Below are 22547 nucleotides of genomic sequence, written 5' to 3'. Positions count from 1 at the left end.
TGCTATGCTCCACAACGTCCTATTGATTTCTCCTTTCGATGGGTGCCGCTCTCTCTTCAAAAGTGATCCCATATCGAAAATTAGCATGTTACGTGACAAAACCTCAGGTCGCTCCGATGAGCAGCAGAGGCGGAGAAAGGTTGATGAGCTCTGAAAAATCAGTGAAAAATATGGTTCTACTAAAGAGTACCAATGAATTATAAAACAGAAAGAGAATGAGATATATTCAACATTTGAGAGGACTATATCTCAGGATGATACTCGATTAGGACATGTAGTATACATATATTCTATAATATAGTAAGTACTAATATAAAATCTGGCATCTCACTAACATCCGGCATATTCTTGAGCAACCAGTTAAGCAAGGTACCTTCGGGGAATTGAAAGTCAAGAACCAAGGCAACCTTCCTAGGCAAAAGGACTAACTCTCTGCGACCTGCTGCATAGAACTCTGAGCCTCCCGACTCGGCCTCGCATCACTAAAGGCAATACTCAGCTTCCGATAATCCCAATTCCTTGCAAAGAACAGAAACATAAACGTCAAACCCGGCACCATGAGGATATCAAGAACCCCAAAGAAAATAGCGGCTCCTGTGATCCCAAGAACATTCCCCCCATCACTCAAACCCCAGGCCACCGGGTACAACAACCAAAGAAGGTTGCACCACCCAGAGAGAATACTGTAATCCCGATCCACCCCCAGCCGTTTCGCGGCTTCCCGACTCTCGTTGATCGTGCTCATGGCGAGAATCACCCAGGAGAGGGTTCCAAACGCGAAAAACCCCCATTTGTAGGTTGAGGGCGTGTATGCGGACACGAGGTAGCTGGTGACCCAATAGCAGGCAATGGCGATATTGCAGATCATGGTCGTCCATGAAACCCCCGAGACGAGACCGAGGGCGAGGGCGAGGGACGGGAATGCAATAACCCAGTTGACGTATTTCGCCCAGTTTATTTGGCGGATGGCTCCGTTGTCGAGATTGTGGACTTGTTCCACGGCGCTCCAGCCGAGATTGGAGGCTTGGGCGTAGTAGGTTATTGCGCCGACGAGGAGGAGAAAGGTGAAGAGGTAGTGGAAGACTCGTTCACTTTCTTTTCCGGAGAAGGACATTGTTAGGAGGCAAAGCTATGTTGAATGTTAATAGGTGGAGATCTCTTAAAACTAGAGTACAGAAGAAAAGAAATAACTCACGAATGATACAATATAGATGGCTGTGACAGCCCAAAGCCAGTCGGATCCATGCACAGATAGGGCTTCATTAACGCCTGTAACTGGGTTGACGTTAAGAGCATCGTTTGCTCGCATGGAGAGACTCATTGTGGATTTGAAATTGTTACAGTGAGGAAAAGAGAACGGATCGATTGCTGGTGATAGAGTTGGGGAGAGAGAGTAAGTCTCCTTTTAAAGTATTTCTATCGACAAGCAATTTCTCAGGAGACAAAGCTTACATTGTATAGACCTTGGAAATTCGTGTTTCCGGCACATCATATATCAAAAAGGTAATTGTTCGGAGAAATAGTTCAGTATGATATTAGTTGGGTCATAAACTACAACGTCCATGGACAGGCACAATTTACCCGACTATTTCGCCGAGACTAATCACCGATGCATCTTAGCGTCGAGTATAGCCACAGCCTCGTGGAATTTATAATCGTCTAACTGTAGCCTAAGAGGATAATAGGTAGGTACAGTTTCAACATTCTTAGTGGATACAGAGTTTTAGTTTGTTTCGGCCCCAACCCTGAACGAAATGCTCATCGCCCGAGGCTCTCTGATACTCAAGAGAACATTGTTATACTGTAGCGTGTCAAGAAGTGATCACGAATTACGAATTACCGACGCTATCACAAGTGATCTAATTACGCGCACCCCCCTCATCACCAAGCCCAACCATCACCGCTGTTTTTAAGATACATGATCGCGGTAGTAGATCCAAGTAGCTTTGCTCGTGATCATTGACATTCTTGAGCTCACTGAAAATACGAAATAAGTCCTGGATGGGCGATTGGACGGATACGTTGTTGTGTATGTTGCTGTAGAGAAACTCGGCGCAGATGAACAATGGCATGGGCATCAAAGGGTGGACCTACAAAGGAATTGTTAAAAGCCGGGCTTTCTGAAAATATATATATATATATATATATATCTTACCTTAGAAAACGGCATTTCGGGCAGTGTCGTTGCCAGACGGATGATATTCTTAGACGCTTCCAAGGCTCTATGCTCATACCTGAATTCGCTGCTCTGAGTGAAGTTGCTTGGCGCGTCCGACTGGATCATAGTTTTGCAGTAGTATATCACAGTAGCGTGAGCTAAGATGTGCGTAAATAGTAGTAAGGGGTCATTGGATTCTGTCGGCACCGGGTAACACTGCGAAAGCACCTGGAATCGGCTCACGAGGAGTCTGTCCAGCCATTGCCGCTGTTCCGTCCAGTCGAGTGTCATATCCCCGTATGCTTTGGAGATTTGGCACTGTTGTCTTTGGAGGAGACTGCGACCGCATATGGTGACGAGGATGAGGCACTCGGTGAACGAAGATCGGACTTGGAGGGTTGAGTCCGTTATCGCTTCGGATAGGAACGGTCCTAGTTCCCGATATCCGTTCTGGAACTTGGAATCCGAGGCTGGAAGACGGGTGCAGATCTACAAGATTGAATATGAAGACCTGAATATAATCATGGGCTGGGATCATTCTTACCACATGCTCATTCAGAGTGATTGGCCAGTCGCCGCGCATACTGATGATATGGTCCAAAAAGTACGCCATCCAAAACACTCGACGTCTCTCCTCGACCTCAATAAAGTCATCATCACGCTGAGCATAAGCCGAGCCTCTTTTGCCATCATCCAGGCTGTCAATCTCATGATAGTGCATGGCTTGCACGAAGCGGAACGCACTCCCAGCGCTCATCCATGCCTGTCGATGATATGTGCGCATTGACTCAAATACCACGAGAAGAACCCAGGCTTGGCCGATTGCGGTGTCAATATTACTGTCCTCATTTGCCCCAACAGTGCATTGGTCGAGCATGCGCTTTGTCTCCTGATACAGCGGTTCTATCATGTCTCGGAACTGAGTGGAGAGCAATGCGGCTAGTGTCCACATTGCATACTGTAAGCATCTACGCGGTGCCGTTTTGGTACTAGATTTGGACCAGGACATGTATCGTCGCTGATGGAGAATTGGGATAGAATTATGGACCCGGTCCAGGTACAGTTGGTCTCTAGTCAGAATTAGCATTGTGTTTTGGATCTCCTGATTGAGGTGCTTACAATTCCTCCTGCACAAGACTGGTTATACGCTGTATCGGCGTGCTATGGCCGGATAGAACTGGGCCGACAGAGGACCGTTGGGAGAAAGAAGGTACACCGGGGGTCAAGTCGGGTTGTAGAAGCCTCTCGTGCTCTGAATTGGAGGTCACCGTCCCCGTGGAAATCCATGGCTCAGATGTGCCAACGTCAGCCGCGTGGCCCGTCCTCACCAAGGGTAGTAGCGACGGATCGCCAGTATACTCGGTAACGGCGTGGAGATCCTGTTGCGTATCCTCTGCTGGCACGCTGTTCTCCAGCAAGGCCTCCAGATACACGAGTCGGTTCTTCAGATCGCGCAAGTGACCTTTCTTCGGTCCTCGCGCACTGCGCTGGGTCAACTCGCAAGCGATTCCCATGTCCAGACAACGTCCACATTGAGGTTTCTGTCCGTCGCAGCGCAGTTTCCGGCGTCGGCACTCGTCACAGGCGGTACCCCTACGATGGCGGCGAGTCGCAGCTGAAGGTTGACTCATCTCGGCGTCGATGTTTGGCTTCCAATACTGTATTCCGGATATGTGCGGAGATTTAAATTATCCTTGTATGGGCGGAGGACAAGGCAGGGAGGATCCTTCGGTCGTCCGTTTGTCTAAGCACTGTCACATAGTTAGACTAGCGCCTAGCTAGTGCTGACGAGTAGCTACAACGCAACCATATCTAGTTAGATACCTTCCAAGCAGTGGCATTCAGAACAAGACGCTTAATTAGATACTCCGAGGCTGTAATTAATGTTCCGAAGAGAAAGGAACAGGAAAACATGCCCCAGCATGACGGACAAAAGACAGATCTGGGCCTGTTTTCTGATATTTATATTGGTCTGCATGCCGCTGTAAGTCAATCAACACAGTAAATCCAGTTTAAAAATGTAAAATGCAATTCACTTCCTCGCCGACAAGCGCATCATTGTAGTCGGCGCCAGTTTCGCCGGACTATCATTCATCATCGCTGTCAGCCAGCAATGGAACCCGCGCCTAGAGCGACCCGAGATAACGGTCATGAGAACAAAGCGAATGCGCAGAGTCAGCTAACACTCCACTCTCAACAGCGGCAGAATCTGGGTCTAGAGCGACGATCAAAAGCTGCTGTTCGGCTTTCATTTCCCCAACTTCCGCTCTAGCTACTTTGATGATTTCTGTCTGGCGTTTAAGTGTTTCGTTGCAGCTGGTGAAAAACCGTCGGGCATCCTGGTTCGTCACCGTCCGTTGTTCACCCCACTGGTTTAAATAATTGATAACAATCTAGCTTTACGGCTCTGTAATGCTGCACGCTTGCTATCTTGTTTGCTATGGCAAACAGATTCTAGAAATAAATCCTTGACCCTTTGCACTGGCATCAATAATAACTGCACTAATTTAGTAATTATATCAATTAGCCGCTGAGCTCCGGTATTTTGATTTTTGATATTTCATCCTTACATTCTTTTCTAATTAAGTAAGTACCCCTTCGCTCTGGACTAGATGTGACCTCCGATTATATTAGATTAATCGTAGACAACAAAGACGGATTGCCACGGTACGTGCATGTCATCAACGAGTACAGCGCTGCAATAATACTCGGGTAAGCCAATGATCATGCGACCCGAATAACAACCTTCCCAGTGTGGTTAGAGCTCCAGAGATAGTCATACGCCTGCCTGGTCTGATCAAAGTCAAAGACGCGGTCGATCACAGGCCGGATAGAGTGCGCTTCGAAGCACTCCAGCATATCCTGTAGCTGCTCCCGCGACCCTACCACCACCCCCCGCACAATACAGACTCGATCCAAAGCCAAAAAGGCGGCATCTGGACCGCGGAGCTCCTTGCCCGCCCCAAGTGGATCAGGGTTTGTTATGTGTCCAATGCAATGGATCAGACCATGCAGTGCGATCGAGTCAAACGATTGCTGTAGGGTCAGGGTACCACCCACCTCGATGATGTGGTCCACCCCGTTACCCTTGGTGAGCCGCTTGACCTCAGCTGCCCAGTCTGGATTCTTCCGATAGTTGATGAGATGAGTGGCGCCAAGCTCCTTGGCCTTAGCCAGCTTTTCATCAGAGGACGAGGTGACGATGGTGGTTGCGCCTGCGGCATGGGCGATCTGTAGTCCGAACGTGGATACGCCTCCGGTTCCTTGCAAGAGGACTGTCTGCCCAGGGCGAATGGGAACCAGTCCATAGAGGGCGTTCCACGCCGTAAGGGCAGCGCAGGGCAGACAGGAAGCCTCCTCGAAGGACAAGTAATCGGGAATCTTGACCACTCCCAGCTTAGGGAAAATGAAGTATTCGCCTAGGAGACCCTGGATCTCTCCACCGAGCTGGGAGAGAAGACTCTGCTTGTTCAGCTTTCCTGCAATGTGGTCCTGCGTGAAGTTGGCGAGTACTCTGTCGCCAACCTTCCATTCGGTCACCCCTTCACCGACTTCTTCGACGATTCCTATTTGCATGTGCTTAGTATGTGGGACGTCACGCACGGGGGAGGATCATAGTATACCGGCTCCATCACTTCCAGGTACAAGAGCATCTGGACCGGGGAACGGATAGGTGCCGAGGGCAATGATTCCATCTCTCCAGTTCAGTGACACGGCTTTGATGCGCACGAGGATTTGGCCCTGTTTCGGAGATAGCTTTGGCACTTCACGGAGCATTAAACTGTCGAATCCCTTCTTCTCAGGAAGATAAAATTGCCTAAAGGTAGGAGAAGCCATGATGGGAGTGGGATACGAGACTTTCTCCTTAAAGTTGTTAAGATGATCTTCTGGTTGGCGGGGTTGGAGGTGCCAGATTATAAGCCATCTAAGCCATGTTATTGATGACGAATACCACGATCACGCCATTGAGTACTATAGAGCTTGGCGATGCGAAATCCTTGTGTACAGTGCTGCGAGAAGGACTGTCATGGCCGGTGATGCTGATCGTTGCTAGACGCCGGCGATACCAGCCAATCACTGGCCGAGTATATACTGACTCCTACAGTGCCCAGCTAAAGGCCTCTTGATAGTGACTTCATATCACACCCTCTTGATTTGTAATCTTACTCGGCATACGTCTTATTCCATGTTAGAACCCCAGGTACAGTAAAGAACGTAAAGTACAACGGCAAAGGTGCCTTTCCTAGTCGCGCTAGCCCCAGATCAGAGTCACATGGTATATTTATGTATGTACATGTCTCTCACGCAGCGGACAGCGTTGGAAAGAATCTCTACGATACTATTGACTGAATTGGGGATCTGGCAAGGAAGAGAGCAACATTTGTCACATCAGGCGACCAGGCATTTTCTCGTGTGTGGAGTGGGTGAGGGTGAGAATAGATATATGTAGGGGAATTATGTGATGCACGTTACAAACTCAAGAAGTTAAAATTTCCCAGATGATATATAACGCCGAATACCCTAGTATAATGGAATTTAGATTTGACTCGCTCTATTCTTGTTCATCTACAGCGTGGTCGTATTGTTCCATGGAGTGCCCGCAATTCTCGAGCCGAGCATATCAGATGGCTTCCGAGTGGAGGTTTGCGCCGAGATTGCCTTCCGAGTGCAATGCCATCCACATCATACGGAGCTATCTAGAAAGAAAAACTATTTAAATTAAATGATTAGAAATAGTAGAGAAAAGCTATTAAAAAGAATAATATTGAAAAAAGTTTCTCTTGAATAAAATAAAGATTAATCGGAGCAGTTAACTAACGTACGTTAGTTACATCCGCCAAGATTAGTCATTATGACCCACTAACGTGAGTTAACTAACTAGCAGTACGTCGCCCGCCTGGTGCCGCCTGATTCCGCCTCGAACGCGCTGTGTATATGTACAGAAATTCTACCTCCTTCCCCGCAGGAGGGCCAACTTATTAGTGGACCACGATGAATGACACTGATGTCAGATCAAACACTCGAAAGCGAGCAGCGGTTGCCTGTGAATATTGCCGAAAACGGTAATCTGTCGCATCCCGTCTCACGGCATAACGAGCCCTAACCAAATCGTCCTAGGAAACGTCGCTGCGATGGACGGCAGCCTATGTGCTCGCTTTGCCAGCAGTCTAATCGGACGATATGTCACTACGTGGTGAATCTTCCGACCCAAGCTGAAGGTGAAACTGGCACCGACGCGACCACCACGGGGCCAGATTCCTCACTGACCAACCGCCTTGCTCGGCTTGAGGCGGCCACTGAGGAGCACTCAGCTTCCATGGATGCTATGAAAAAGCAGCTAAGAGAGCTTATTACCACCGCGAATGTTTCCTGCACCGACGATGTCTTGTCGTACACCCCAGCGACGACAGTACAGATGACTAATCCTTCCCCCGGAGGGCAAACCTCTACTCGGATCCATGACTCGGTGCCAATGACAATCCCTCTTGGACATGGGTCAACCTCTGAAGATCTTCTCCGTGCTCGAAAAGTGAAGTTACTGCTCGGTGGTCACCCTAAGAACATGTTCCTGAAAACGGAGCAGAAACGGGGGCAGCCGGAGGAGTTCACACTACGGCTAGATAGTACATGGGCTACTGCATCGGGAGCCTCTCTAGAGGAAACAGCCGCTGCTGACTTGGTAAATGTATACTTTGCCGAAGTAAATCCCAGGTTCCCAATCCTCGACCAAGAAACCTTCTCTGTCATTTTCAACTCCACGGATCTAAAAGGTGAAATGGACACGACTGTCGCTTTGGTTTTGATGGTTCTTGCCCTGGCAAGTGTCTCTCAAGAAACTGCAGATAACATTAAAGGCGATACATTGTCTGCAGCCGCCTTTGCCCGGCCATCTATTCAGTTTTTACTTCGAGAATGGCCATCATACTGTAGGACAGATACTCATCTTTGTCAGGCTCTGTTTTTGGCAGCCTCGTGGTATAACTACCTGTGCAGACCCCTACAGGCATGGCGCATGATACATATGGCGTCAACTAACATACAACATGCTTTTCTTGAGTAAGTTTGCTGGTCCCACTCACACACTTCCGATGCTGAATACGGTCCTATCCAGATCTGAAGGGCAAGAAGCCAGTGTCTCTCAGGATCTGATGCGATTATGTTGGGCAATATTCCTCGTGGAGTGGTAAGTTTATTACCAAGCCCTGTGAATAAAACATATTACTATGAAATGCTAAGCTCGCTTCGCTTCGGCAGTGACATTCTCGCCGAATACCATCTCCCCCGAAGCGGAATCGAGAACGTTATGGAAAGGCTCCCTTATCCGGAGTGTGGTCCCCAGAGCCTTGACCAGCATCTTCTTTCCTGGCTCGGGAACCTATCTGCACGCAAATTAATGAACCGGGTTCATTTCACCATCTATAACACCACGAGAAGCGGTAGTAACGATAACGTTGAGCACATTTTGGATAGACTTCTGGACTCGCCAAACGCCAACGTCCTCTTCGCCACTTCAGCAGAGCTGAACCATCAATTAAATATGTGGTGGGACCTCCTTCCGATGTCTATCAAGCCCAATATGGGTGATACCGACCCAGGCGCAAACAAAGGGGATCTGCTATTACGATTCTGGGCCTGTGGCGACATCATCTTCCGCCCGTTTCTCTATAAAGCCTGTTCCATGCCTCAAGGATCAGTGCCAGAGGAAGTCCTCCTTGAGCCAGCTTTGAGTTGCATTCATCGTTGCCGTCAATTCCTGCAGCTTGTTTCATCGGTCACGAAGCTACCATCTCCATTCACGATGATTAACCTTCATTCGTAAGTACCAATCTACCACGTGGAGTATTTCAAAGACTATACACAACTCACGCGGACAATGGACTACAGGACACTTGCTGTCATTATCAATTTGACCGTAGCGTCTCTCTGCCCGTTCCTGGCAGAATATGTCTCCGATATTGAAGAACTCGAAGAAATTGCGGTGTCCCTACTCAAAAGATGGTCCTCCAAGGGCTCTAGTATTGAGATTATATTGAAAATAGCACTAGCCCTTAGGGACAAGCGCCGGATGGTAGGCTCATTCAATTGACGGAAAATCACTTGGGGACCCAGCTAGCTATGGACGATTTAAATTTGAGGATGAATCAACTAATCCACTACAACATCAACTACCGTCACAATATCACGCGAGCTTGAACCGATAAAGCACCGGTATACGCCTTGATCTATGCGCCATCGTCCACCTGAACCAGAGCCATTGCCCTTTTCCACGTCATACCAAGCGACTGCATCACAGCCAATAGAAATCCGAACTTCCTTACTTTCTCCCGGGAAGGTGAACACCTTTGCAAAGCCAGCCAGCGACTTCGAGGCTCTCTGAGCAGCAGCCTCTATACATGAAGATGACGAAACATAGACCTGGACGACTTCACTGCCTGCATATTGCCCGGTGTTGGTGACAGTGGCAGTTATTGTCGCATTTCTCGATCCACCTGCAGCGATGGTGCCTTCGACGTGCACACCAGTGATCTCGTGGGAGGTATACGAAAGCCCGTAGCCGAATGGCCAAAGGGGTTCAACCTGTTGGTCGTCAAACCAACGGTAACCAACGAGAATGCCCTCTCCGTACTCGGCATGGTCCTTGACCGCATCTCCCGGGAACCAAGGATGGGAACCGTGATCCTCAAGCTTGTGCGGAAACGTGATAGGCAGCTTTCCCGAGGGGTTGACATGGCCCAGAAGGACATCTGCCAAAGCGTTGCCGTTCTCTTGTCCTTGATACCAAGCATGAACAATTGCGCGTGCTTGACTGGCCCACGGCATGGTGATAGCGCAGGCAGATTGAGTCACAATGACCGTATTCGAGTTCACTTGACACAGCCTTTCGATAAGTTCGTCGGTTCGCCGGGGGAGAGCAAGGGAGGTGCGGTCACAGCCTTCACGCTCCGTGTCATTGTTGTGGCCTGCCACAACGATCGTTACGTCTGCCTTCTGCGCCGCACTGATTGCCGATTTCATCATCAGCTCTTCATCCCTCTGAATCAGCATTCCAACCTTGACGCCTGCAATGCGATGGAACAATGTGTTGTCATGCGGCCGGGTGGGCGGAGGCACAGCCACATTGTCGATTCGGAAGTCGTAAGTGACACCTGCCTCAAGATGCATGGTATTCAGCTTGTCTGGACTGCTGCAGTTCATGAAATTGGCGCAGATCGTGCTCCATTCCCTGTTGTCGATGAACAACTCATTGTTTACGAAGAAGGTGGCTTTTCCCGTATTGGAGAGGCTGAAGTCATACTGGCCACTGATGGTGGGAGTAAATCGCCCCAGCACGCGGAAGCAGTATGACTTCCCACGAAGGATGGAAGGTATGTCACCATCGCTCATCAGATACACCATGGAATTCTGCCAGTGGGTGGTCGCAACAATCTCACCCTCAAAATCGTGGCCTTGGTAGAAGTCCACCCGGACGCCGGTTCTCTGTCCATCTGGGGTTCTGAGAATGTTTCCCAGCAACGGGAGATGTAGATGTGTGAGGATCCCTTGTTCATATGTGATGTCGACGTCTGGATTGACTTTTCGGGCCGCCTCGACGATGGACTCATAAGGCGTGGTGATATAGTATGGGTTCACAATCGCACTGCCTGTCCCACCCGCGGTCGGTGTTTTCGCATTGGGTCCAATGATGGCGATTTTGCGCAAATTTGCCGGCTGTAAAGGGAGTAACTTATGATTGTTCTTCAATAATACAATTCCTGATGCCGCAGCTTCCCGCGCAATCGCTCGAAATTCCGGTGTGTCCAGGGCTTCCTCGTCCGCCTGGACGTCAGTCCCATTCGTTGCATGGATGCCATTGGATGCGTGGAGAACATTAGTCGCTGAGACATTCGCCACATCTTCATCAGAGGAAAGAAGTCCGGCACGATGAAGGGTTCTTAATAGCCTTCGCACAGACGGGTCTATATCGTCCGTCTCCGAGACCTCACCGGATTTTACCGCAGCTTCCAACGCAGGACCGTATCGCAAGGGTGGCCCAGGCATCTCGAGGTCTGTGGTAGCCTTGATACTTCGGACCGTCGAGTTCAGGCCACCCCAATCGCTCATCACCAAGTTTTCAAACCCCCACTCCTGGCGCAAAATCTCATATACCAAGTGTCGGCTGGTATCGGCGTGCTCGCCGTTGATCTTGGGATAGCTGGTCATTGCTGCCCAAGGGTCGGCCTTCAAGGCCATATAGAACGGCTTGAGATAAACTTCACGCAGCGTTCGCTCATCAATTTGCTCGTCCATGTTGAAACGCCGAGTCTCCTGGTCGTTGGCGACAAAATGCTTCATGCACGCCCCAACGCCTTGGCTCTGGATCCCCTGGATGTAGTGCGTGGCCATGACCCCAGTCAGAAATGGGTCTTCTCCGAAGTTCTCGAAATTCCGGCCTCCCAATGGGGATCGGCTGAGATTCATGGTTGGCGCCAGGAGGATATGGGCTTTCTTGCCTCGGGTCTCGGTCCCCAAAACAGTACCGATACGTTGGACAAGCTGAGGGTCAAATGTCGCAGCCAGGGATATTCCGCAGGGAATGAACGTTGTGTACGATCCGTCCGTCCATCTGGCGCCCCGGACGCCGGCCGGCCCATCGGTTGTTTTGAGGGATTGGATGCCCAGTCGTGGCAGGTCAAGTGTCTCCCACATGTTTTTTCCGGAGAGTAAAAGACATTTCTCGGTGAGGGATAGCTTTTTCAGAGTGGCTTCGATTCTATCTTGAGAAACCGTCATCGTGAAAAAAAAGGTAATACGGAACGAGAATGGTTTTTTTGCCCACGGAAGGAGAGGTCAGGAAGTAGTCACGAAAGAGTACAACTATCAGGAATCTTATATTAAATATTATTGTGTCGGTCCATTTCCAAATCGACTCATTATTTGTCGGATCAAGTAATTCCATGAAGATGAAGCTTCTGGCGGCCCGCTAGGGCGGCATCGGCGGCATTGCCGCTGCATTCCCGCTTATCTCCAAGGTTCCCCAACGGCCCCAGACTTAGCCACTCTCCACGTTTTCTCTTGGAAGGTTTCAACAATCTTATCTCTTCCCATTGATACTTGATATCAACATACGAAAGCTAACTGTGGAGATCAGTATAATGGAAGAGGAAACTCAGTCTCTACCCCACATTGTCGACCCCATACACATGACCCCAGAGTGTGCGCCTATATATCGGGTCTCGCGGGTGGTTGAGCTCTTCTCGAGACTCCAGTCTTATTCTCTACCTTGATATTCTTTTCCTCCCGAGAATATTCTCCATGCCAGCTGTCAGAGACACTTTGAACCACCCGGTACCAGTCCGCGGCTGGTGGTCGAGTCCTTCCTTGATCCGCTTGAACCTCTGCATCATCTCCTTGACATTATTGTGTTAGTATCGTTCACTCATATGCCACAGATGACAAATGCTAAGACTATAGGGGTTCAGCATCCGCAAATGGCTACGATAGTTCGCTGCTCAATGGTCTCCAGTCTCTTCCCATCTGGATGTCATTCATGGGACAACCAGGTGGCACCTGGCTTGGTTTCATCAATACCCTGTACTGGATTGGCGCTGGGATTTCTGCCACCTTTGCGGCTTCATTCTCCAACCGATACGGCCGGAAAAAAGCCATCTGCCTTGGATATGTTTGCCTGATCGTCGGTACAGCTCTACAGAGCGCAGCCCCTTCAAAAGCCCTCTTCATGGTTGGGCGGTTCCTTGCCGGAGCTAGTATGGGCTGGATGAATAATGCAGGACCCTCATTGATTGCTGAAGTTGCCTATCCCTCTCATCAAGGGGTGGCCACTGCTATGTACATGACGAGTTACTATTATGGTAGCGTCGTTGCGGCGTGGGTGACCTTCGGAACCCGCACCCTTGAATCGAACTGGGCTTGGAGGATTCCGTCATTGTTTCAACTGCTGATGCCGCTGTTGGCACTGCCGGGTTTCTGGTTCGTTCCTGAAAGTGTCCGGTGGATGGTGTCCGTCGGCCGCGTCGCAGAGGCTCGAGAGACTCTTGTCAGGACGCACGCGGATAACGACTCCGGTGCCCCATGGGTGGAGGAAGAGCTTCAGATGATCCAGTCAAGTCTCGTGGCAGAAATGGAAGCTGAGAAGTCATCTGGATATGCAGAGATGATCCGCACCCCTGGAAATCGGCATCGTCTTCTGATCTCTGTCACTCTGGGGTTTTTCGACCAGTGGGTGGGCAATGGCCTCCTTTCCTATTACCTGACGATTGTTCTCAACACGGTTGGTGTCACCGAGACCAAAGACCAGCTTCTCATTTCGGCATGTCTTCAGATCTGGAACATCTTCTTCGCCATTGGTGGTGCTGTCTCTGTCGAACGAATGGGTCGTCGGAAGCTATTCCTACTTTCGGCCGCTATCATGTTGATTAGCTACGTCGTCATGACAGGGCTTTATGGTTCATTTGTTACAACGGGAAGTCACTCCACGGGTCTCGCATTTGTGCCGTTCGTCTTCGTCTATTTTGCCGGCTATGACATTGCTTTGTGAGTTAATCCTCCTCCCCCAATTCTCTCTGCTTTACGGATCTAAACTGACTGGGTGTTACAGGACACCACTGCTAACTTCATATCCTTGCGAAATTTGGCCATTCCGCTTGCGCTCCCGCGGCCTGATGGTCACTTGGATGTCCTGCATTATTGCCATCATATTCAACATATTCGTCAATCCAATTGCCTTGGAGGCCATTGGTTGGAAGTATTACATTGTTTATGCGGTTCTTCTAGTTGTCTACGGCATGATTGTCTTCTTCTTTTACCCAGAAACCCGAGGATTCACATTGGAGCAAATGGCGTTGGTTTTCGACGACGTGCATATGGACGGTCGGTTTATTCCTACGGTGGACAAGATGGATGAAACTACGGTGGAGGAAAAGGAATGAAGCTGCGCTGTGGACCCATGGCATAGTTGGATTGATAATCATACTATTGGTTTGCTAGGTGTCTCGAGTACACTGGGCGGGGGTTAATTTACCGATGCGGGGGGAGAATATAGTTTTCATATAACATTTGGTGTTTCCAACGAGATTTTAATTCCTATTTCTTTTGCCTTACAGTATCTTGTCTATCAGCCTACGAGGAATGACTGCAGCTAGCAATCCATGTGGAGTAAATCCTAGCCGGCTGCTGTTGATTCCGAGCAGGCGGCATTGCCTCCCGCCAATCCATTACTATCTTGGCCTCCTGTTAGAAGTATGTGTAGCTCTCGCTGTGAGGATTTAAACCAGACGTCCCCAAGAATTGGACTCTTTTTTTGCATATTCGTTTTCTTCATACCATGGCTTCTTCTACTCGTGTCGCTGCTTGCCATGTTGCCCCTCACTTTCTTTCGGCTCGAAAGACGGTTGATAAAGCGATTTCGCTCGTTCACCAGGCCGCTAGAAACTCCGCAAACTTAGTGGTCTTTCCTGAGAGCTATCTATCGGCTTTCCCCATATGGAGCGCTCTACGCCCGCCAACTGAGAACCACGACTTCTTCCATCGCATGGTCCAGGAGTCCCTGTATGCCGACGGGGAAGAAGTTCGGATGCTTCAAGAAAGCGCCCGGGAGACCAAAACCGTCATCAGCATCGGATTCTCCGAGAAATCTTCCGAGAGTACCGCTTGCTTGTACAATTCCAACTTGATCATTAATCCCGCGGGGGATGTCGTGGTCCACCACCGAAAGTTGATGCCGACGTTCTTTGAGAAGCTCACCTGGAGCCCTGGGGATGGCTACGGGCTACGGGTCGCGGATACCCCTTATGGTCGCATTGGAGGGCTCATCTGTGGAGAAAATACCAATCCCTTGGCGCGGTACTCATTGATGGCACAGTGCGAACAGATTCACATCTCGTCCTGGCCGCCGATCTGGCCGACTCGAGTCCCAACACCGCCTGAAGATCGCCCCAGCAGCCTAAGCGCGCCCCCAAACTACGACAATGTCCTCGCAAACCGCCTTCGGGCCGCCGCTCATTGCTTTGAAGCGAAGTGCTTTGGCGTCATGTGCAGCGGTTTTCTCAACCAAGAAGCCATTGATACGGTAGTTTCTGGCTCTACCAGCTCTTCCCCCGACATTATCAGGGGTGCACTGGAAAACTCTCCTCGGGGAGTCACCATGTTTTTAGACCCGACAGGAACGCCTCTTCCTTCATTTACGGTGGACGAGGAGACCCAGGTCATGCAGGCCACGGAGTTCCTGCAACATGAAGAAGGCATTCTCTACGCGGATATGGATCTCCAGCGTTGCATTGAAGGAAAACAGTATCATGACGTGGTGGGTGGATATCAGCGACTGGATGTTTTCCAACTGCACGTCAACCGTTCTCGAAAGAGTCCTGTCGTCTTCACAGAAAGCTCTGACATTCAGGCGGAGTGATGCAATCAGGGAATGGTGATCTTACTGTCATTTTCTTCCTTGTAAGAACTCTTAATCAGCTTCTCTGTGAAATTCTAGCTTCCATTTTATTCTTAGTTATGTGTGTAATAGTATATTAAATTATGGGGTTAATCTGCAACGACCTGTTAGTTAGTTAGTTACCCAGAGTGTCCTTGTTTACATGAGTAAGGGTAAGGGCGGTTGAAAGTCCCGACCCTCGGGGTATCGACCAATCTACTCCGTATAGATGTCGGGGGAATCTTATCAGTCTCTTTTTCGGATTCTCCCTTCAGACCCGCCTGTGAGGATCCAGCTGATCTCACATTCACCTAGCGAAAGTAGGTTTATAAGTGATGCGCGTTCTGAGTCAAAGACTCAGAATTCTAGTCTTTTACCGGATAGGCGAGCGGTATCGCGCCCGGAGAATTCACTGCCTAAAGCGCACGAGGTTGGATTCTGACACCGCCCCACTAAGTGGGCGGAATTCCCGCCTTCATTCCCGCCCGCCCTCGAACGAGTACGGCGGTTAAGCGGTTAATAGCGGCCATCGGGCAAATGCATTTTTAAATGTATTTTTTTCTTTTTGAGATAGTAATACAGAGGATAAACATCAACATCTAGAAAAACTGTGAAATATATAATTCTAATATATAATTTAGAGCTTGAAAAGATATATAAATTTATAAATTGAACAAAAATCAAATATTACTTGATTTTAGATTTATAATACCGTATAGTGCTATGTGTTTGTATTATGAATACGGTAATACCATATTCTATATATTTAAGAGGGTAAAATAAAGGCATCTAAAGGCGGTAAACTGCGGAAAAAGATAGAAAAGTCTGGCTGCTGGCAATATATAAAATTAAAGTAGTAGAGAAAAACCAGTAGAAAATAAGAAATTAAAATATTATAAAGTTAAAGCCTGTATCAAGAAAAATTATTATTTATTAAAATCTAATATTATACTCTGATATACTCTACATATGATATTCTAAGTGTAGTATAACTTATCATAAATTTTATTTATTTTTATTCTCCATTTTCTAGTGTTAAATATATTAGGAATCCTGATCAAAAATACAGGCGTCAGGCGGTGAAGGGACTTCGAAAATAATTTTTGCATTTGCCCTATGGCCGCTATTAACCGCCGTAGTTAAGTACACCAGCGGCAATTCCGGCGGAGCAGTCAGCTAGACCCAGACTAGGGGGAAATTATGGAGCCAACAACAGCGGGATTAGTTGGTAAGATGGATCAAAGGGTTCAGTCAATCTTGTTTCCCGTGAATCCAGCTTTTCGCAACTTTACCTACTGAACTCTTTCACCACACCAAACCACACCACAAGGATCCAAATCACGACGCACATCACATCTCACTCGTCTCTTGTCGATAACCAAAGCAACATGTCACCGCTATGGATTGCTCTGGTTAGTTTCGCGAATATGTTCAGCGTCGGTACATTCTACGCACTGAGTGTACTTCAGGTACAGCTTCCTCGCCTTGTGGGAACATCAGATGCCTGGAGCTTCGCACCCTTTGGTGTCGTGTGCTTGGGTCTCACCGTCGGAGTCGCGACGTGTGCATCGATGATCGCTCAACGCGGAGCTGATGTTACCGCCGCCAGTGGCACTACTCTTTGGGGCTTTGCTGTGATCGGTGCAGGCTTCTCTCTGACCCGACTGCGTTTCGAATATATGCTCCTGTGTTTCCTGTTTGGCGGGGTGGGCGTCGGATGGACATATCTTGCGGTTGTCGTGATGGTCGGCCAGGGATTCCCTCATCTCCCACTAGCTCGGAGTGCTATTGGACCTATAGGCTTTTCCTCCGGGGCAGCAACGTGCTTTTACCTCTCATGTGCCCTCCCGCTCAGTGCAGTCGATGCCGACCGCGTGGGTCAGGCCCTCACGCTCGCCGGAGGTGCATTCGTAGCTGTCGGGGGTGCTACCCAGCTGCTGATGCCGGGTTCTACCAACAATGGCCAGTGCAACTCTCCGAAAACATCATTAAGCCGCTCCGAACGCTTCTTCTCCATGCTTCTCTTTTTTAACGCTCTACCCGGAATGACCGTCTTCGGTGCCTTAGCACCACTTGCCTCCATCTATGCGGACGGAAAAAGAGGCGATGACTCAATGACGCTGCTCCTACCGTATAGCATGCTTGCACTCGCCTCTGGCGGCGTTTTGGCACCCACTATCAGCGCGTATCTAGGAGCGAGACACGCCTTTGTGGCCTTACTGTGCTTACGAGGGGCTTTTCTCGTCCTACTTTCACAATTTGAAGAAGAGTCGATGCTGGGACTTGGCGCGGTTGTAACCATCCTTTTTGCCCATGGTGCGGGATTTAGCATCCTCCCTGGGCTAGTCAAGGCCCAAAGTACCCCTCCTGGGCTGTTTCTTCGCAGCTACGGTAGAGTTCTTGTGACCTGGGGAGTTGCAGGTATCGTCGGCTGCACCCTTCACACGGCTCTCTCATCGTCAATTGGTTCAATCTCTGCAGCAAGCCTCGTTCTTGGTCTGTTGACGTCCGCATTTGGTATTCTCCTCCATATCATGCCGAGCCTTGGGGGTGAATTTCTTGCCTGAATGGGCGGACGTTGAGTGTTCTTAACTGGGGCAATCATGCATGTTGGAGGAGGGGAGTGTTCACCGCTAGCAACATAGATGACCAAAATCGGGCGTCTGGAGGAAATCATCAATTTGTGCTCTACCAGAAGGCTAGATCTACATGGCACGGGATGTACTATCATCAAGGTCGCAAACAGGTCCCACCCATCCTGGTTCTAAAAAAGAACTCATTTTCGCGTTTGCGGGTCACAAAGATCTGAAGGGCTTAGATGAGATATGGTATCAAACATGGATATATACTATGGTCAATTTGAAGATTTAAAGGGATTCTAAGGAACTAAAGCCTCATACAAACGCTCCTGGGGCTATATATAGTAACGGTAGAAAGAATCGAGTGTACAGACGGGAGGGGGTCTCGATGCAGTGACCAAGTGCATGCTCCAGTTAAGAAAACAAAATTCCATAGTTGGAGGATAGAAACAAGCAAGAAAGGAAAAATTCGAATAATCATGTGTATTTCGCGGAATGGTTTGAAATTAGAAGGTATATCTGATGGAACAACGCTGTAAAGCAAAGAGGAAGCGGGTTTGTTGTTTGTGATAGCTAGGCGCGCAGTTTCAGGCTCAATTTTATTTTGTGGCATTCTAGCAGCGATGTACAGTACAGTAATATTAATTGATCCGGTCAACAAAAGGTTTTGGGAGTCTTTACTTTCTGCTAGATATCTCAGCAGTATATTCATCTTATATTGGAAGGTTAATGTACGTTCTTGTAGGTGCTCTAGTTCTTTCCACAGTAGGAATTAAACTAGGCCAGTTCGACATCTTGCATGCTATGATCAAGAGACCCAAATTGATATCAGTGTCAACTGATAGCGATGAGGGTTATGAGAATCATATCAAAAAGATGAGGTCTCTAGGGCTTTGTGTTGTGGTGTGATTTCAGATTCGATTCCTGCGCAAGTTGTTTTCCAACAACTTGACAGAATTTAACGGCATTCAGAGCTATATTCTTGCTCCAGACAATGAAGCAACTGCATAGCTAGTATTCTACGTATGGATATTAGTTGAATCGAATTGAATTGAATATTGGGTCTTAAGGTCTGTAGTGACCCAGCGCTTCGAGTATGGGCACAGCGCTTGTATCCGCACGTGGCTGGTCTAGGAAAAAAATTGTGGTGTCTAGATCAGATTACTGACCGCATGGGTATAGTATATATTCTGATCTGCTGTTATTCACTACCTCATTAAATACATTGGCCTCTTTTCTCGAGACGAAGTATATTGTATCCACACATTCTAATATAGATATTCCAATTCGGGCATCAGTCTGCCCCTGCAATGAGAACCAGACTAGAATACATTGCGAAGCTTAACCTTTGGCTATCGCTGGGTAGGATTCAATCGGCAACAGTCCTTAAATATTCGAAAAAATTGACAGTATCCTATCCTGAAATTCTTTTCAATAGTATGTTCACTCGCAAATTGGACAGATTGTTCCTTGTTATCTTGAAGCCCTCCGGCAAGCGGTCCTGCATCTTTATGTCGAAATGAAAGAGCAGATATGCCAGGATGAGACGAAGTTCATCGGCCGCGAAAAAACGACCGGGACTAAACCAAGACCAAGAGTCAATATGGATATACATCAAATATGGTGTATAACAAGGGAAAGAAAAAGTGAGGGGGAGGAGGAGGATTACAGGCAGCCTTACCAAACGTGTTTCCCGTCCCCAAATTGAAGATACCGAGAATTTGTAGAAGTGTACCTGAAAGCTTCGGGCGTTTTGGAGCCACAAGCAAGGTCATAGAACCGAAACCCGTCAAATACATGGGGATCCTGGATATATTCGTTGTCAAATAACATAGGAGCGTTGGGCGTAAAGACGACCGTGCCCTTGGGAATCCGGAGCCCGTTTTTGAATGCAAAGTCCTTCTTCACCACGCGGGGGGTGCCGGCGTAGTCAAAGCAGTTGTATCGGTGGGTTTCCTTGATAAAGCTGTCCAGCTTCTTCATGGAATCGATTCCATCCTTGGTCCAGGTGTTGTCGTAGGTCCGAATCGTTGAGATGATTTCGTCTCGGAGAGGACCGATGTATTCAGGCCGGGTGGCGAGCTCACAGAGACACTGAACAAGGACAACGGTGGTGTTGAAACTGGCCCCGAACGTGTTTGCGGCGAGGAGCTGGGCAATGTCCAAATCGGTAAGACTGTTGTTCGGCTCCTGCTGGGACCAACACCAGAACCAACTGGTCAAGTCCTATACGTATTGTAGAAGTGTCTCAGTTGGGAACGAGCGACAATCACGCGGGTGGATGGATTTATCTGAAGGAAGGACAGGTACTCACCTCGGGCTGTTGATCCTCTTTAGCCGTCTTTTCGGACCTGTCTTCTCGCTTCTTGATCAGATCGAGGAAAAGTTTCTGCATCTGATTTGAGAGCCTCACGACTCGAGATGAGCGTGCTATAACTCTATGGTAACAATTAGGAAGATGCTAAAGTCTCCAGAAACATGCACTTACGGCTTCAGAAAATCCGGAAAGCCTCTGATATATGGCCCTCCAACAAGCATTTCCGCTGTATAGTCACAGAAAAGATCAATGGTCGCTGGATTCCGACACTCGTCCCCGATTAGCAACTTTGCAACCAGTCCCATTATAAGACGCCTGGAGATTGTAAAGCAATCAAATTCATTCCAGCCATCCTGAGTGTGGATTTTATTGCCCACCTCCTGTGTAAAGGAGTACTCGAGTTCCTCAATGAAGCTGGGAAAGTAGTGGTCGGTGGATCTGGTGCGAGTCCTGGACCAAGCGAGAGCTTTGCTCATTGTTGAACTCGGAATTTTGTGAAACAGCCCCGGGGCCGTATACCTGGACTGGAAGAACTATTTGCAAAGTGTGAATATTAGCCGTTGAGGTCACACCGGGTAAAGGAAGTCCCTAACCCCTTGGATTGGTGCCGTAGATGACAAGTACTCATCCGGGGCGTTCAGGTACTCTCTGATCATGGCGTCGTTGCAAATACAGACATCCCAGCCAGATGGTGTAGCCACTTGGAATGCAAAATCCTTATGCTATGGAGACCGTAAGTTATACATCTGTTCTGCATCGGGGAAGAGTAACGAGAAGATATTTTTACTGCTTTATATCCTTCTTGAAGTAATCGGGGAGCACAGCGACTCCAACGACGAGCCGCCTTCCATGATTCGTATAACCCTTCTCCTCCCACTACGGGAACTTGGACCTAATTTAACAGATACGTTATCGTTCTAAGCATATATAACCATGACATGATACCACTATTGGATCAGCAGTGAGTCCATACCCTTGGTTTGTAACGTTGAGCCCACTGGCGGAGAGACAACAGTATCACACCTGCAATCCCTAGAGAAGCAAGTGGATGATTGTATAAAATGGATAAGATAATTATTGCCATGGTAATAGTGTAGATAGATGGTATAGTCTCCTAAGGGTACCTGTGAGGAGTTAATTCTATTAAAATAACACCAAAGGAGTCGAAGTGTGGGAAGAGCCCGGCATCTACAGAAAAAAAGAATGCTTTCCTGTGTAAATAGATACCTCGTGACTATTAGCATGACCGTCATTGATCAGGGCGGATCCAAATTGTTCCAGGCCTCCAGGGATGCAAGGAACGCCCAGCCCAAAATCGATAAATAAATGGGAGAACAGGGCTTTGCTAGACGGGCACCAAGCGGTGTGCGTGGAAAATCACCCCAAACTGGTACGACGCTGTGGACCTGAACCGAGGCATGGCGGGGAGGAGGCGGCTGAAATGCTGCAGGTTATATGCATCTGTATCGAGTGTAGCCAAATCGGGGGCGATCTCATGATCGTGCGTGAAGCCCGCGTCTTGGCGAGCTATATCCTGTGATCTAGAGGTGCAGGGAGCTGTTCTGCACGCCCTGCCAGATCGATGCGATCTAATCACACAACCGACTCATGAACACGCGTAAAATGTGGCAAACATGTGGCGTGGGTACTGGCTTTCACAGTTCTCTCTCTATAAGCAATTATACTTACAGGCCTGGCTCTAGATGTATCTTTGAAGGACCGGTATAGGGCTTGCTGTGTCTTGGGGCGGGTCTGCTGTTCCTCCATGATTCTCAATGGTGCCCGTATTTCATCATCACTATCTCGTAGAGCTGCCCCCTTCACTTATTGCTTAACCTGCATCTAGTGTCGTTACCATTTATATTGTACTCCTTATACTTCACAGCACGCATACATGTTGTTGTGATCCCTAATTCTCTGTCGACCCTGTTCACGCCACATATTAAAGATAGTTAGCTAGCTGCACCTTGGATATGAGGCTGGACTCCACGTAACGAGGCAGTCAAGAGTCAATCTTTCCAAGGACGGGGAAAGGGTTGTAGCTGAAAGCCGACAATAGAAGGACCCGATTAC

The 22547-nt window shown here is 48.5% G+C and overlaps 9 protein-coding genes across 9 annotated transcripts; 4 read left to right on the top strand and 5 right to left on the bottom strand.

Moving 5' to 3' along the window:
- Nucleotides 1-261: 261 nt before the first annotated feature.
- ASPBRDRAFT_653976 (opsin family protein) lies at nucleotides 262-1353 on the bottom strand. The gene is made up of 2 exons (XM_067628526.1): nucleotides 1196-1353; nucleotides 262-1129 (listed from the first exon to the last, which is right to left on the bottom strand). The coding sequence occupies exons 1-2, from the start codon at nucleotides 1319-1321 to the stop codon at nucleotides 425-427; spliced, it is 831 nt and encodes a 276-aa protein (XP_067484140.1). The 5' UTR covers nucleotides 1322-1353; the 3' UTR covers nucleotides 262-424.
- A 506-nt stretch (nucleotides 1354-1859) lies between these two features.
- On the bottom strand, nucleotides 1860-3789 carry ASPBRDRAFT_190238 (uncharacterized protein; the record flags this gene model as incomplete). Its single annotated transcript, XM_067620203.1, has 4 exons — nucleotides 1860-2090; nucleotides 2156-2647; nucleotides 2703-3228; nucleotides 3278-3789. 4 exons carry the CDS (start codon nucleotides 3787-3789, stop codon nucleotides 1860-1862), a joined length of 1761 nt encoding a protein of 586 aa, XP_067484139.1.
- Nucleotides 3790-4697: 908 nt separating this feature from the next.
- On the bottom strand, nucleotides 4698-6093 carry ASPBRDRAFT_36069 (zinc-dependent alcohol dehydrogenase family protein). Its single transcript, XM_067623427.1, has 2 exons — nucleotides 5782-6093; nucleotides 4698-5724 (listed from the first exon to the last, which is right to left on the bottom strand). Exons 1-2 carry the CDS (start codon nucleotides 5993-5995, stop codon nucleotides 4883-4885), a joined length of 1056 nt encoding a protein of 351 aa, XP_067484138.1. The 5' UTR covers nucleotides 5996-6093; the 3' UTR covers nucleotides 4698-4882.
- A 1057-nt stretch (nucleotides 6094-7150) lies between these two features.
- On the top strand, nucleotides 7151-9245 carry ASPBRDRAFT_24605 (Zn(II)2Cys6 transcription factor; the record flags this gene model as incomplete). The annotated part of the gene is made up of 5 exons (XM_067622066.1): nucleotides 7151-7221; nucleotides 7277-8215; nucleotides 8271-8342; nucleotides 8396-8974; nucleotides 9044-9245. 5 exons carry the CDS (start codon nucleotides 7151-7153, stop codon nucleotides 9243-9245), a joined length of 1863 nt encoding a protein of 620 aa, XP_067484137.1.
- A 59-nt stretch (nucleotides 9246-9304) lies between these two features.
- ASPBRDRAFT_201963 (uncharacterized protein) lies at nucleotides 9305-11929 on the bottom strand (the record flags this gene model as incomplete). Its single annotated transcript, XM_067621619.1, has 1 exon — nucleotides 9305-11929. One exon carries the CDS (start codon nucleotides 11927-11929, stop codon nucleotides 9305-9307), a length of 2625 nt encoding a protein of 874 aa, XP_067484136.1.
- A 522-nt stretch (nucleotides 11930-12451) lies between these two features.
- ASPBRDRAFT_113801 (uncharacterized protein) lies at nucleotides 12452-14085 on the top strand (the record flags this gene model as incomplete). Its single annotated transcript, XM_067616769.1, has 3 exons — nucleotides 12452-12560; nucleotides 12619-13690; nucleotides 13755-14085. 3 exons carry the CDS (start codon nucleotides 12452-12454, stop codon nucleotides 14083-14085), a joined length of 1512 nt encoding a protein of 503 aa, XP_067484135.1.
- Nucleotides 14086-14480: 395 nt separating this feature from the next.
- On the top strand, nucleotides 14481-15560 carry ASPBRDRAFT_190233 (carbon-nitrogen hydrolase family protein; the record flags this gene model as incomplete). Its single annotated transcript, XM_067620202.1, has 1 exon — nucleotides 14481-15560. The coding sequence occupies one exon, from the start codon at nucleotides 14481-14483 to the stop codon at nucleotides 15558-15560; it is 1080 nt and encodes a 359-aa protein (XP_067484134.1).
- A 1406-nt stretch (nucleotides 15561-16966) lies between these two features.
- Nucleotides 16967-18145, top strand: ASPBRDRAFT_24601 (uncharacterized protein; the record flags this gene model as incomplete). Its single annotated transcript, XM_067622064.1, has 1 exon — nucleotides 16967-18145. The coding sequence occupies one exon, from the start codon at nucleotides 16967-16969 to the stop codon at nucleotides 18143-18145; it is 1179 nt and encodes a 392-aa protein (XP_067484133.1).
- A 1161-nt stretch (nucleotides 18146-19306) lies between these two features.
- Nucleotides 19307-21881, bottom strand: ASPBRDRAFT_219125 (cytochrome P450). Its single transcript, XM_067621970.1, has 7 exons — nucleotides 21448-21881; nucleotides 21262-21366; nucleotides 21068-21196; nucleotides 20646-21007; nucleotides 20472-20595; nucleotides 19839-20383; nucleotides 19307-19737 (listed from the first exon to the last, which is right to left on the bottom strand). The coding sequence occupies exons 1-7, from the start codon at nucleotides 21556-21558 to the stop codon at nucleotides 19572-19574; spliced, it is 1542 nt and encodes a 513-aa protein (XP_067484132.1). The 5' UTR covers nucleotides 21559-21881; the 3' UTR covers nucleotides 19307-19571.
- Between the last annotated feature and the right edge of the window lie 666 nt (nucleotides 21882-22547).

This window comes from Aspergillus brasiliensis, assembly GCF_001889945.1.
Source record: "Aspergillus brasiliensis CBS 101740 unplaced genomic scaffold ASPBRscaffold_1, whole genome shotgun sequence".
Classification (NCBI taxonomy): Eukaryota; Fungi; Ascomycota; class Eurotiomycetes; order Eurotiales; family Aspergillaceae; genus Aspergillus; species Aspergillus brasiliensis.
This window is presented reverse-complemented; position numbering and strand designations above follow the sequence as displayed.

Coding starts and splice junctions, on each gene's coding strand:
- ASPBRDRAFT_653976 (XM_067628526.1), bottom strand. CDS start 1,321: ATGAGTCTCTCCATGCGAGCAAACGATGCTCTTAACGTCAACCCAGTT. Junction 1,130..1,195: donor CCATCTATATTGTATCATTC/GTGAGTTATTTC, acceptor CATTCAACATAG/CTTTGCCTCCTAACAATGTC.
- ASPBRDRAFT_36069 (XM_067623427.1), bottom strand. CDS start 5,995: ATGGCTTCTCCTACCTTTAGGCAATTTTATCTTCCTGAGAAGAAGGGA. Junction 5,725..5,781: donor ACCTGGAAGTGATGGAGCCG/GTATACTATGAT, acceptor ACATGCAAATAG/GAATCGTCGAAGAAGTCGGT.
- ASPBRDRAFT_219125 (XM_067621970.1), bottom strand. CDS start 21,558: ATGGCAATAATTATCTTATCCATTTTATACAATCATCCACTTGCTTCT. Junction 21,197..21,261: donor TTCAAGAAGGATATAAAGCA/GTAAAAATATCT, acceptor CGGTCTCCATAG/CATAAGGATTTTGCATTCCA. Junction 19,738..19,838: donor GGGGACGGGAAACACGTTTG/GTAAGGCTGCCT, acceptor GTCTTGGTTTAG/TCCCGGTCGTTTTTTCGCGG.